The sequence below is a fragment of the Rutilus rutilus genome (genome assembly GCF_951802725.1).
Source record: "Rutilus rutilus genome assembly, chromosome: 4".
NCBI classification, from domain to species: domain Eukaryota; kingdom Metazoa; phylum Chordata; class Actinopteri; order Cypriniformes; family Leuciscidae; genus Rutilus; species Rutilus rutilus.
The window spans coordinates 20,298,892-20,314,428 of NC_140212.1; the positions used below are offsets into that span (position 1 = coordinate 20,298,892).

At 36.2% G+C, this 15,537-nt stretch overlaps 1 protein-coding gene across 1 annotated transcript in view; it reads left to right on the plus strand.

Annotated features, from left to right (window-relative positions):
• Window positions 1-14,863, plus strand: part of LOC311288843 (copine-8) — a 120,349-nt gene extending 105,486 nt beyond the window's left edge. Inside the window, exons 16-20 of the mRNA XM_084406442.1 lie at window positions 720-847; window positions 9,063-9,165; window positions 10,020-10,077; window positions 10,723-10,796; window positions 13,598-14,863. Coding sequence (XP_084262568.1) covers window positions 720-847; window positions 9,063-9,165; window positions 10,020-10,077; window positions 10,723-10,796; window positions 13,598-13,786 — 552 coding nt within the window. The 3' untranslated portion in view covers window positions 13,787-14,863. The remainder of the gene's footprint in view (window positions 1-719; window positions 848-9,062; window positions 9,166-10,019; window positions 10,078-10,722; window positions 10,797-13,597) is intronic.
• Window positions 14,864-15,537: the final 674 nt, after the last annotated feature.

Below are 15,537 nucleotides of genomic sequence, written 5' to 3' on the forward strand. Positions count from 1 at the left end.
GCTTTACGCACTGTAGACATGCAGGTTTGATATGCAGACGCAAGTTTTTGATATCAGTGTTTCTGAATGTTCTCTCACTATGTGTTGTCTACAGACAGAAGTTTTCACAAAGCTTTCAATTTCAGAACAGGGTTTTAGACATATACACTTGACAGATCCCTTCTTGTAAATACAAGCCTCTACTCCAATCCAAAACATCTCAGTATATCTCTCGTACTTTCTTTTTACTCCATCCTAGAAACAAAACTCTCATGGAATGACACGAGTTATATGTTACACGATACCATTAGTTATTTTTGTTTTAGAGAGAGTGAACTGAATGCTTTTGTGCAGTTTGCAAAGTTATAGAACAATTGATGAATGGTGAAACTGGCACAAAAAACAATCTGTAGACTTACATTGAAAGATGAACCTGAGTCATATCTAGAGACCAGAATATTATAGAGAATAGGAGGTAGTTTTGACTTGGGATAAAAAAGTAACCACTTAGTGTTCCACCAATCAAATTGCAATGCACTAAAAACCACTCATAACCTCATAACAACCACATAACACCATTGAAGTGGCACTTACATTTTCTTCAAAGAATGTAGACATCTATTTATATCTCTAAAATGTGGACTTTCCATTGTGAGTTATCATATCTACAGCAGATGTTGAAAGAGGCCATGTCTACCCGTATTTGATTTTGCAATATTTTATTTTCTATGTTTCTAAAGAATGGAAACCCTCAGAATCCATATTGCAATGGCATTGATGGAGTCATGGAAGCGTATTACCAGAGTCTAAAGTCCGTTCAGCTCTTCGGTCCCACCAACTTCTCGCCTGTCATCAACCATGTAGCCAGGTACATTCAGAACATTTCAGAAATTTTTTTTGTGTGTTTTTATCTATAGATTATTGCATTAATATGGAGGTAACAAACCATAGATTGTTGCAGTGCTTATTATAAACTTTTTTTTTTCACAAATATGTGCCCTCGTAATATTCAATCAAACATGTTAGAGTCCTCTACTCCTTGCTGCGACATCTTGTCTATGACGTATATTCCAATACGAGAGCTAAGCAATGTTCAACTAAAATCTGAAAACTTTTTATTGGCCATTTGTTGTTTACACGACAACAGAGTTTTGGGGGTCTGTAAAGGCAAACTTTTGAAAACAGGTTTCGAAATGAAATTTTTAAAACTATACCTATATCGTCTCCATGTAAACGACAAAAATGTGAATTTGTGAAAACGGTGACGTCATGCGCATGCTATAGTCTATAGGTGCGTATAGTTTCTTTACAGCATTTTTAGTCGTTTTTGTGGATCCGTGTGAACGGGGATCGTTTTGGAAACGTTGTCGTCTGTACTCGAACCTTCTCAAAAATTCAAAAGAAAACCGTTTCCATTTTTAGTACATCGTTGTCATGTAAATGTACACTTGCAACTGCCACTTTCTATGATCCAATCGATTCTCAATGGACAAAATCAAGTCCTGCCTTACATATGTTCCCATTCGATAAGCCATTTTACTCACATTAGATACGAAAAGTTGATCAAAATATCAGATTTGTGCCAACTTTAAGTAGGCAGGTTACCTTCAAATAATAAACATGGTGACAGTTTTTAACTGCTTTAACTTGTAACTAACTTGCTCAGCTCTAATCCTGAAAGAGACGGCTGAAGACAACAATTTACACTAATTTCAGCTATAGTGATTGTAAGAATGCATCACATACTTGAAAATTGCAATCTAAAACATTTTGTTCACACAACAATACACAAAATTGTGTATATAAAAAAGTGTTGATTATCTTTTCTTATTACTTTGCTCTCTACAAAAGTTGAGTCTGACTATTTTTGTATATTGACCATTACAGTAAATATTTTACCATTATTCATGACATACTGGTTCTACTTTCATGTCTCTCATATTACTCCACCATCTATCTTTTCATATCAGCGGAAGTTGATTGGAGCCATCTTGCGACTAAATAAAGCAACTATGTCTGTGATAAAAAAAAAAAATAATGCATTGGAAAACTGTTCTCATTTTATATATGGTGAACATTAAACCTGTGATAGATGGCTAGAAACACTGGTATAAACCACAGCTGAATGATTCTTCTATTGCTGAAATTAAGCAAGCAAACAACAACCTGCAACAATGCAGATTTTGCACATGTTCAGAGATTGACAACAGCCAAATATTCTCAAAATGTGCATTAACCCCCAGGTGCATCATCCAAACAAAGTGTGTCACATTCACACAGAGATAATCCTATCCGAAATGGCCTCCGAGGTGTGATATATGACCTTTAAATCACTTTAAATGAGCCGCGGAGTTAGATTTGCAGAGGTAAAACAACAAGATTTGATATTATGCTGTCCCAAATAAGATCATCCCTGGTCTGTATCATCAGCCAAATGATGAGAGGAAAACATTAAATGGCTATCATAAATGTGGCACAATGGCCTGAAAATTAGATCTGGAATTTGAAGTACCCAATAGGAATATAAAAGATGGAGGGTTAACATATTTTCGAATTGTATTTCGAGTTTTTAAACTTTTTAATGCCATGAACCCCCAAATATGATAATCCCCTAATTCGAGACCTTTCCTAAAATATAAAGGGAGATATATTTAGATATATTATGTTTTAAGAATCATTTTGTGAGGATTACGCTTTGTGTTCCTGTGAACTAGTTTTCTGTTCCGTTCTCAATCATTTCATTTGGTCCGAATGAAACGACACCATGTGTTCCCTGTCGTTCAACATGTGTTTGCATACCACTGCGTAGCCTGTTCACACAGACATTATACGTCGTCGGCACGTTTCACGTACACTATGCAGACAGAGTGAGAATGGCTGGCTTTCCTTCTGAACCGACAACAAGTGGCAAATATCTACATTTCAGGTTTGACAGTACAGTTCTATATACCGCTGTCTTAGCCCTATGCAGATAATTCAGTGAGATTTCACTGTGTTGCCGCTTTGTCCTGAAATCGCATGTGAATAAATCTGAAATACAGCGCATTCTTTTCTTTATTTCAACATGTCCTCTTCTGAACGGGAATAATTTCACAATTAGATACTTATGTATGCAAGCAAGCGCTTCTGTTTCTCCCCTCACTGTACTGTAAAGTTTTCTCAACGGTGAATGACACATAATGTAATCCAATAACGTTGTCTCTGTTTTTGAGAAGGTGTGGCTTTGGACAGTGATTTGCAGGGAGGGTAGGATCGTATGCTTTCAACGCTAGCAGGCTAAAGTTAGCATTCCCAAGTCCACCTATTGCACCTTTAAGTCTTTGAATCAGATTTCTCCTTCGTCGTGCGCTCCTTTCACTCACGTTACGTGACAAAAGATCGGACCAAAACAGAAGTTATTTTTGCTGTCTTTTTTTTCTCCCCCCTCTGTCAACATGGACTTTCCCGCTGACCAGTTATTGTGCCTGGAGCAGAGGGGCCGCTCCCTGGAGTCGCACACCAGGGATTTTTTGGAGTTGGCATGCCTAACGCACTATCCCATTCCCAACTGCTCGCTCTATGTAGATCCCGGAACCACAGCCCAGTCAGCATTCGCCCCGCCCTACGGAACAACAGTAGATCTCCACCGCAGACACAGAGCCAGTGCCTGCCTCAGAGAACGAGCCAGTAAGCCAAACTGAGCCGAGTTAATGGAGCTTGAGGACTCAGATGGAAGCCCTACCCACACTCCCACTGCTGTGAATGTGCTGAACATGGCCACTGGGTATATACTGGACTTAATACCCGTGTCTCTCCAGACCCCATTGGTTCCTCCCAGCCCTGAATCTCTTATGATCCCTCCCAGCCTCCCTCTCTCACCTCCTCTACCAAGTCTAATCTGTTCATCAGCTCTTCTTCCTCTGGTTCCTGGCAGTCCCTCAGCTCATCCACAGTTTGGCCCCTGAAGTGTGCCGGATTCAACTTGGGTCTTCCAGTCCCCAGTTTCTCCTTGGTGTGATGATTCCCCATCTCCGCCTCCATCCTCAGAGCCACCTCATTCCTCCAACCCATCGGTTTCGACTTGACTCAATGCTCCCTCAGCTCCATCATGGTCCGTAATCCCACCAGCTCCACCAGGTATCCTCGTCCCACCGTCTACGCCTTGGTCAGACGTTCCTGGCTCCACTGTGGAATTCTGGTCTGCTGGTTACACGTCTCCCCTCCATCCCTTCGGCACCACCGGGCTCCACCGTCACACTGGCTCCACTGCAGTCTCCCGGATTCCCGCCTCCGCCTCGCCCCCATGAGCCGTCAGTCCCCTGAACCTGCAGTGTCACCCTGGCTCGGTGTCTGCTCGGCTCCGTCTATGTCTCCATCGCGGCCGGCTGCGTCACAGTGAATAATGGCGCAAACACCAGTACATTGACGAGCGCAAACCTTAGTAAATCACTTTGCGTGATTCATTTAAATACTCTCCTCCCATAAATTTTGCGCCTGAAAGGGAAACTCCTACAAATGCATATGCCATAAGGTCAGCGGCAAAAATAACTGTCCACGCCCTTTCAGCGGAAAATCTTTCACTGCATGTCTTTAGTAAATCCCGACAGTAGTTTTTTAACGCCAAAATAGGGTTTGCACAATCTGTTAGTAAATCTGGCCCTTTGATTCAGATTTTTCCTTTGTTGTGCGCTCTTTACACTCACGTTACGTTAGTGAAAAAACAAAAACATTATAATATAAAAACAACATGCTGTTTTCAAAATGAATTAATCAGCGTTTATATTGGCATTGTTATAAAACCAAGAGAAAATATGATGTGGTACATTTTTACTTTGTATTGAGTTGAGTGAAGTATGTATAAAACTCAATATAAAATAATCACAATTATCCCCATGATATCTGAATGGGTTTTAAAAAGTAGAATAACAGTAATATTTAGCTTTTTTTTTTTCTTAACTGATAATTTTACAATATATATTTGAAAATATAGGTCATTGTAACTAACAGAGAAGTGTTATTAGGGGAAGGCTAAGGTGTATTCAGAAATCAATAAATGTGCACTGTCCAAACGCTGAACCGAGAAGTAGAATAAAAATAATAATTTTAGAAATATTAATACATTTATTATGAAATCTCCATGTCCTATTAAAAATTAGTTGTTATGGGCAGATTTTGAACAGTTCATGTTATCATGTTCCTAAAATCCAAGCTCTATGTCTATGTGCAGAGATTCTTTACTTAGTATTTCACACTGTTAGAGGTCAGAATAAAATATTTAAATTATGTTGTTAACATCTTGTGTGGCTGCGAGAACCTGAGCCTCTACATCTCTATCAGCAGCAATAAAAGACTGGATTCATTATGCTTCAATTGCGGTGCAAAGTGTCTAAGCTCATTTCAGCATCCACATAATAACAATGCCTGCTACAGTGTACAATAAATTGAGAGAGCAAGGCATTCACCACTAGCTCTTTCCTCAGAGAATCAACAGTTTGTCGTCAAGATAATGTCATTATCTTGATCTTTTATTTTGTTTGGTATGGAAATGCAAATGGTTGAGGCACAATTTCCCCCACTATATCATTTTGTAATTTTGGATCAATCACTTTTTTGAAAATCTGACTCAAAAGAGCCTTTCATTAACAAATCGGACATGTCTGTAGAATGAATGTCAAGATATTCAGTGAATATCAATATAGATATCAAGCAGTAATGGAAATACTAATTATGGAAATAATAAGTAAGTAAGGAATGACAGAATTTTCATTCCTTTAAGATATACTTGGCTGCAAAATATTAGTTATTAAAGAGATCACAGTGAAATGTTCAGGTATCATTAAAAGTGTGGTTCCAGCACAACGTTTTTTTTAGGGGCGAACAATATTAACATATGGACTGCATCTAAATTTACAATGCGAAAAGAAAACCCCTCCAAAATCCATATGACTACTATTGAGATCTTGTATGAGTTGAGTGATCAAAAATGAAGAAATTAAGGTTCTTTTTTCTTTCTTTTTTTTTAACAATCTAGAATCAAGGCTGCTTAAAAGCAATTTTGCGGCCAAAATGATTATTTCTGAATCAGTTCTGAAACAAATTAATTTATTCATTTGGGTAGCTGTGTGCATGTTACCTGATATATCCCTGTGAGACAGTCATACTCAACACTTTAATACAGGTGTTATGATATTGATAAATTGGTTCTTATTTAGTACAACATTTTGCGGTTGTTTTTACACTTGAACATGTTTCTAAAACTCATTATGTTCTGTTATTGCACTTCAGACCTCTATGCTCACAAATCCCATGTTAAATCCACACTAATTAATGATTTAAAGGGAGCCAACATTCAGTGGACTGACACATCCTCACACTGTGTTTCTAATTATATGTCCATTTCATGGATTTTCTGAGGATGTGAAGTAAAGGACAGTCCATCAAGTCATTATCACCCCTGTGTTCCAAACACACACAGTCACTGCGGTGTCCACTCATCTATGCTGAAGACAGATCTGTCACACTGCACCGCTCTTATCTCTCTGTGTGTATTTGCCGTAGGTCGCGCCCACGCAGTTTAATAATAAACTGCTTTTAAATTGTTCTTTTAAAGCTAATATGCTGCTTGCCTGGGTTTTTCACTGTGCTCATTTTTTGTTACTGAGAAATTTAAAAATAATTGTAAAATCTTAAACTTAATAAGGCTGGTTCAAACTGTGTCAACAAATGCCAACAATTCAACATTTTGACATTGTATTCAGAGTATTGGGAAATATAACCAGTGTTGGGGGTTACGCATTACAAGTAACACAAGGTACGTAATCAGATTACTTTTTTGAGTTACTTTTTCAAATGTGTAACGCAAGTTACTTTGTTTTCCCATTTATTGACTAACACCTCTCTTGTCCCCATGTTGAGAGGAATCGTGAGTAAGTGCAGAGGTGTTGTGTATGCTGTGTGAACATGATGCTTATTGTAGTTCTAGACTAAATGTGAACAGGCATTTACTGTTCACACTTGCACAAAAACATTCAGTATTCCTCAAAATGGGGAAAATACTGTGAAATGCAAACTCAGAATATTACGCAAACCTGCATTAATTAAATATGTCAAATCATACATATACACTTTATGTATTTAATCTCACTTTATTAACCAATGTCTTTGCTGCTGACCTTCGATGATCCAATTCAACCATAATAATAAGTGACTTCAGTTAAATATCACATTTTATTATTAAAGTTTATTTAGATAGGGACAGATACAAAAAAACATTGCGAAACTTAAACAGTCATCTGATGTATGTATCAAATATCATGTATTTTTAGCTAAAGCTAATTCACAACACTTGTCTTAAAAATAAAAATACAGACATTACATAACATTATTATAAATGTGTAGACCTATATCTGGACATACATCTGGCAAATCATTAATGTAGAGACTGAAAAGTATAGGTCCCAAGACAGTGCCCTGAGGGATCCCTGTTTCAATTTCGAGAAGGGTGGATCTCACATTATTAATTATAACACATTGTTCGCGGCCTTTTAAATATGATTCAAACCAAGACAATGACTGTTTAGATCAATTAAATTGAGCTAATTTGGAAATTAAAATCTTGTGATTTACTGTATTTGTGTTTCAGTGTTATTATTACTGTTGAATTAAGAGTGAAAGGGCCTTTACATTGGCCAACAATATAACTTTTTTTGTTGTTGTTGTCATTGAAATACAAACAAGCAAGCCCAGCCTAGATAAGAAAAAGTAACGCAAAATTAACATAACACATTACTTTCCATAAAAAGTAACTAAGTAATGCAATTAGTTACTTTGTAGGGAGTAACATTATTGTAACGCATTACTTTCAAAAATAACTTAATCTACACACTGTGCCAAGTCAATGCATTAGGTATCATGAACTAACAGTGAACAACAAGCATGTATTATGTTAACGATAAAGACAGTTGTTCACTGTAAATTAATGTTCGTTTATAATAGATTAACTAATATTTCTCGCTTTATTCCGATTATGTCAAGGTTTCCGTTCCATCACATTCCAAGACTGTCAATTGCCGACCCAACAACTGTTGGTTTTTGCCGTTTGTTTGTGCAGCGTGAACGAGCCTTTAGTATCCATAGTAGCTGGAAGTTCTAGTATGCATACTAATATCATAATATTCTAATAATCACATTTCAAAATGTAAACTCTAAAACTATGTGAATTCTAAGGATTGGTTAAAATAGTTTGAATCTTTGTGACAGCATACGCAAATGATGAAAGAACATATTATATTAATATTCATTAATATTTCACTGTAACCCCAATTTTGTGTTTCTGATGTTGTTTATTTCTGGAACTTTGATTGTAATGGTAACGTACATTTGATTAAAAAAAAGAATTCAGCTCGTTGTTTCCGGTTATGCGTGTTTCACGCATAACAGTGTGTCTTCAAAAGGATTTTTTAAATCGGCACACATTTTCAGTGACAGATGAAGAAATGTTTTTAAGCATTTCTGCGTACATCATATTCTAAATCCTCAATGGGACAGTACGTTTTCAAAGCTTTAATCCACCGAAGCCGATCTGAGAAAGCAGGGGCTGGTAAACATTTGCCAAGACCATTTCATCCTTTCTCCTCACACTGAAGTCTGTATGATATTTCACCAGAGCTTGAAGCACAAATCACAGAGAGTTGAAGGATGCTAGTAAAGTGTGTCAACTGTCAGAGCGGGGAGAAGAGAGAGAGACCTGATAAACCCTGATAATACCTTTTTATTAAACGTGATCGTAAATGTATGTAACGTGTATACAGTTGGACTGCCAAAGTTATTTAAAAAAATATATAGATTAGTTAGTTAAAAGTTTTTTTTTTTTTTTTTTTTTTTGTCACAGACAAATGAACTGTGTAGAATATATTTGCTTGTGTCTCGATATTACAGCTTCTGAGTGCATTATTTACCTCATAAGCTGATGGAAATAATTGGGATGCCAGACTGCAATGTAGTAGGCTAATACAGCGAAATAATATTACAATCCAGAGGCTTTAGCTGCATATCCCCCAGTAATGAGATGTTTAATGAATGTAACAATGTGCTCTTTCGTGCAGATACGCTGCCTCAGTAAAGGACGGATCCCAGTACTTCATCCTGCTCATCATCACGGATGGAGTGATATCAGATATGGCCCAGACAAAAGAGTCCATTGTTAATGTGGGTATTCGGTCTACTACACAAGTCTTTAGCTCTTGATCAACTTAAAAATTCCACTCTTAAAATAAATGTTCTGTAGTGCAATTTGTACTATATTGATTGAACTTAAAAAGGATTTGCGGATTGTATTTGGACCATGAATATTTATTTTGATGAAGTTAAAAATTACTGTTTTTAATATAATATATTCTAAATATAAATATTTAAATAACAATTAAAAAACGATACAATAAATATATGTATAGGTAAATACAGCACTATTTAATATGTCACTATTTATTAGATATCTGACATGTTCTACACTGAAAAAAGCCAGCTTAAAATAATACTTTGTTAACTGTATTATAATTTTTTTTTCTCAAATTATAATTGTGGTTTGCTTCAAACCTTACATTTTGATTTAATCTTTAATTAAAAATATTTTCAAAGACAAAAACATTCATAAAAAGTAATTATTTATTATAAAGAGCATACATACTAAATCAATATTTTCTTTCACAAGCAAAAATGTCATGTAGGTCAGTAAAATAATTTTTAATTTCACCATAAATAAAATTAAACTGAGTTTCTGAGTTTCTAAACTCTTTCAGAAGCAAAAATACTATTTAAACAAGATTGTTTCTTTCTTTTCTTTTTCTTTTCTGAGTGTTATTTGCTTTTAGACAAACTGAACAAAACGAATTAATCCAGAACCGATTAAACCATTATAAAAAGGCACTTATTTCAGTGTAGGTCAATAATATTTCAGTGTAGTTAATAAGTCATTAAAGGGGGGGGGGGGGGGGGTATTAATTATGGTAAATTCTTATTTTATCTGCTTTTCTTGTTTTTGTTTTTCTTCTTCTTCATTCCAGGCTGCATGTCTTCCCATGTCAATTATTATTGTTGGAGTTGGACCAGCCGAGTTTGATGGTAAGAAAAGGATGCTGTTATTTATTTATTTATTTATTTAGACTCCTCTTATAGATTTAATGTTGCTTGTATTTTCTGGTCACACTTTAGATTACGGTCCAATTCTCACTGTCAACTATCTATTAACTGGCTTTTGCCACAATAAACTCCTAATTACTGCTTATTAATAGTCAGTAAGGTAGTTGTTAAGTTTAGGTATTGGGAAGGATTAAGGGATGTAGAATATGATCATGAATAAGGCATTAATATGTGCTTTATAAGTACTAATAAACAGCCAATATCCTAGTAATATTCAATCATATTAACCAACTAGTTAATAGTGAGAATTGGACCCTAAACTAAAGAGTAACCTATTTTCTTTGTATTCTCGTTTTTATATTCAGCTCTTTTTATCTATGCAACACATCCCCTTACCCTCTAGATGTGCTATTTGCTTTATAGTGATGCTCAGGTCTTGAGCTTGAGTGGATAAAAGGATTGTGTACTACTGCAGAGTAAATGAGCATGTAATGTGACAGTGACAGTAATGCAGATGGGTTTAGTAATAATGAAACAAGACTAAAATACTCAAAACACACACAATCACGGGCACTCAAACACACAGCTAACTCATGCGTGTTTCTTATGTGTCGTCTGTGTCCTCAGCCATGATCGAGTTGGATGGTGATGAAGTCAGAATCTCATCGAGGGGCAGATATGCTGAGAGAGACATCGTACAGGTATAATAACAAGTATTTCAAGCATTAAGCCATCATCATTAATAAAGGGACATTACAAAAAAGGGCAAGGACGAATTACAATTAATATACTGCAATTTTCTGTTCATTATATTACTTAATATGTAAGTTCACAGATTTTACACGCCCTCTTATGTCGGTATATGTAAATTAATCACGTTTACTCGTTCTCCGTGTCTCTTTCTTCATTTGTTTGTCAGCAAAACACGGACTTTGACCGCTCCAGGGCTTTTGTAAAAAATTACACATTGTACTTCCGCATTTTTGTATTCTCGTGCATGGACTGTCAGATCAACAGAGGGTTATTAATAAAACAGTTATTGAAAAAAGTAGGTTTATCACTGAAAATTGTATTGCACTTTGTCTACTCTTGGAACAATGCAACATCCATCTATACTGGTACTCAACAGCGTTTTGCTTTGAGACTTTGGGCAGAAGGTCCCCCCCACCCCACCCCCCCCCCACCCCCCTCTGTTTGCTGTTAGAATTTTAATAAACTCAGAACTTTAATGTGTGGATGCTAATATAATTACCGGTTACACTTTATTTTGTGACGTAGATACATTGTACTTACTCAAATAAGTACTAAGTAATATTAATTAACTACATGTACTTACTATAGAGTTACTGTTAGGGTTTGGTTTAGAGTTAGTTACTTGTAATTATGCATAATGTACTGTTATTTCTATAGTAAAAATGATTCGTTGAATTTAATAAAAAAAATGATCGTAAGTGGTTGCACACAATTGATTTTAGCTACATTTAAACAAATGCATTAAGTTGAACTTGATCAATTTTAGTTCAACTTAATGCATTTGTTTAAATGTAGTAACAGAACTTTATTGTGTGGATTCTAACATAATTATCGGTAACACTTTATTTTAAGGTGACGTAGACACATCATACTTACTCAAATAAGTAATGCATAATATTAATTTACTATATGTACTTACTGCAGAGTTAAGGTTAGGGTTCGGTTTAGGGTTAGTTACAGTACTTTAATACTGTTATTACTATAGTAAGTACATGTAGTGATGTGTAACTACGTCACCTTAAAATAAAGTGTTAGCATATCTTTATATTTATTGTTTTTAGTGTGAAAAAGCCTTAAGACAGTGGTTTTCAAATCCTGGTCCTGGGGCCCCACCGCTTTGCATATTTAATGCTAAAATGCTAATGCTCAAATTTTTCTTTTACATGGTGGATAACATATGTTGTGAATTTATCCATGTCTACAAACATAGACCATGTAAGTTGATGAATTTCCAGGTTTTAAAACCATGTCCCATTACCATCATACATGAAACACACATACATTAGCCATTCTGTGTTCTGACTGATCTCTGCTGAACTCTTTATAATTAAGAACAGAGCTCTCTCGGTCTCTCTCAAAATCGTATTTCTTAATGCTTTCCGTGCTCCTCCCTCTCCTCTTATAGCCGAGGCAGTCATCATTATGTTCCTGGGTCGCCCCATGCTTGTTAGGAATATGTTAACAGGCAGTGTGCATGATCGACTATCATAGGTGGCTAGGGAGGCTTGTCCAATTAGATGTGCTCTCGCATACACACGCATTCCAGTGGATCTGGCTTCCCGCGGCCAGCATATACTTAAAAGCCCATTTTTTTCTTAACTAATCGGCTGTGTAGCGCTCTCAGAAACATTCGTATCTCTTAGGATAATTTGGCTCTCAGTCTCAAAGGCGTTTTGAGTTGATTGGCATGCTGAGCATTTGATGGCTGTGCCCTCATTTCAGGTTAATCGCTCTTTTCAGCTTTGCAAATGCAGATGAATGCCAGACCTGCTTCAGATTATTTTCACCTCATGAAAGTCAACATAAATTTGGTCTGATTCCCCATTATTTTTGCCATTATATCATGTATGTTTGTTTACTGCAGACATGTTGAATTACAATAATGTTAGCGTTCTGATGTGCGATGTATCATATCACACTTTTGACATGGGTGTTGAATTATGTTAATGTGTTATGTGACTTTGTTTTGTTTTGAATAACATTAGCTTACCTACTATATTGTTGAATTAAGAATGGTAACATATTATATTTGAACATGCTGAAGAGCAATCACTGTAATCCATAGTGTATGGACAAGAAATACATAGCCAAAATAACTATATATATGTGTGTGTGTGTGTGTGGCCACGAATTAAGAATTTGTTCCCTTTTTTTAGTAAATCATAGCCGCATTGAACTAATTTGTTCCCTCATTTTAAGTAAATTGTGCGCACAATATAATAATTAACTCCCTCGGTTTACTAAATCATAGCCACATTTAACTAATTTGTTCCCTCATTTTGATTTAACTAAGGGAACTAATTAGTACAATGTGTCCATGATTTTGTAAATCGAGGGAATTAATTATTATATCGTGCGCACAATTTACTTGAAACGAGGGAACAAATTAGTCACGTGCTGACGAATTAGTAAGTCATGGGAACGAATTGTTATTTTGTGGCCACAATATACTTTTTTTTTTTCCTTTCCACATGTCATGTGCAGGGATCTTTACCAAACAGAGTTGTGAGACTGGGCTGGTAATTTCAGGCCAACTCTTTAGCAATAATTCTAAATTCTTCTAAATCATTTTGAAGAAACTTTTTTTCCCAACCAAAAAAGAAATCAGTGACCCGTCTGTACAGACGGAAGGGAGCATTTTCAGACGGATTAGAATTATCTTTTTTTTTTAAATCATCATTCTACACAACACTAAATAACAGTCTGTGAACATCAAATGTTGATTTGAATGTCCTTTTTGCTTTTGCAGTTTGTTCCATTCAGAGACTACATCGATCGCACTGGGAATCACATCCTCAGCATGGCCCGCCTGGCCAAAGACGTTCTTGCTGAGATCCCAGACCAGTTCCTATCCTATATGAGGACCAGAGGCATCAAGCCATCTCCCGCTCCCCCTCCGTACACACCGCCAGGACACCCGCTGCAAACTCAGATCTGAAATGGGCCCAGGAGCGAGCCTTGCAGTATCTCAGCATCTATCTCTGAATCACTCAGTGAGGTGAAAGTTTCCTCAGCTTTTTCTGTCCCTTTCTCTTTGCACTATGGGGGCTGTAGATGGACACCGTGCTTCGACAGGGTTCTGAGGACAGGTTTACTTCCATTACAGGCATTCTCTGTCAGGATGTCTCTCAGTTTCTCTCTCTGTCTCTCAATGCCTGGCTAGCTTGTTTTCTGAGAGCCACGTTATAGCATGAACTTCACGTTTCTGGCTCGTCATGAAAAGAAGGTGTATGAAGGAATGACTATAAAATGAGCTGACGATGTTGCGCCATGTCTCAGAACAGCAGAGCAGCTTCCTCTTCCTCAGACTGGGAAAAGGCTAAGAAATCACCAGTCTCAAGTGTACTGTTGTACATAAATTTGAAGACTTAGACTTATTCTGTAATTTCTTATCTCTTCCTCTTCTTTCTTCTCTGAGCTCTCACTCAATGTTTACATGTTAATGATTTTCTTACTGTTGGATCTAACTTTTATAAGTGTATATCTTCAACATGATCCTCGCAGCATGTTATCTTTGCCAAGCTCGTCAGGTCGCAGCGGCTGGTGTCGTCGCGGAAAACCACATTTCTTGCATGGAAATGGTGTGCTCAGGCATGCGATGCATGTCGTGCAACGTTCATGTTATTTGGCCTTTTCTTGTTCTCTCTCTTTCTCTCACTCACTTTCTATTCTTCTTCTCTCTTTTTTTTTTGACGGGCACCTCATTGTGCATAATGAACCTCATAGCAACGTGCTTCATTACATTTATATCTGAGCAGCTGCTCTCAAATAAGAGCCCAGTGGTCAAAAACACAGATGCCATTATAATTTTTTGTCTTAAAACTTTGTATGGATGTTTTGTCATTTTCTGTTGATTTGGTGATGCTGTGTAATGTTTTTCCAATAACATGTAGATTCATTCATCATATTTAATAAGTACCTAGTAGATTTGCCCAAAGATAGTGTCAGAAAAGCACAAAGCGAATTTCGAAATCCTTCTTGGATTTCATTGTGAGTAATAAAGTGTTGAAACCTGATAAGATGCAGAATTATACACCTAATTTACAAAAGTATTTTCTAGAAATATTTTTGATCCAATTATTTTAGAAACGTGCTGCTAGTATCAGGAAAATAATCATTTAATGTCTTCATCTAAATAGTCCAAAAACATCACATCAACTTTTTTTTTTTCTTGATTATTACCATTGCAAAATACTAAAACAATTTGTTTTTGTTCTAAAACATTTACATATAGTAAATGTGAATCTTCTAGTATGTAGCAACACATTTTTTCATCACACACTAGTGAACTATTTTGGGTAACAGCCTCATGTTGAGGGGGAACATTCCCTTTTTAACTTTTGTTCTGGAATTCAGGATTTTTTTCCCAGTTGTGCTGCTTTGTCACACGCAATATTGAAATATCACACATAAAGTAGCTGCAAAAAGTATTTTAAAACACTAGTGCCAAACATACTGAGCAAATGTATGATGATTATTACAAAAAATTGTAAAGTATTGTATAGAAAAATAACATTTGCCAAATAAATGTATTTTAGGTTTGAAATTATGAAACAAAAGTCACAAAATGAAAACCAAAAGAATGTCAATTATTGGTACGCTTAATTACTGACTTAATATAACCATTAAATTTCACCTTAAACATAATTGCAAAATTGGCTGAAAAGAGTGAAGCTAGTTTGGTGTTGT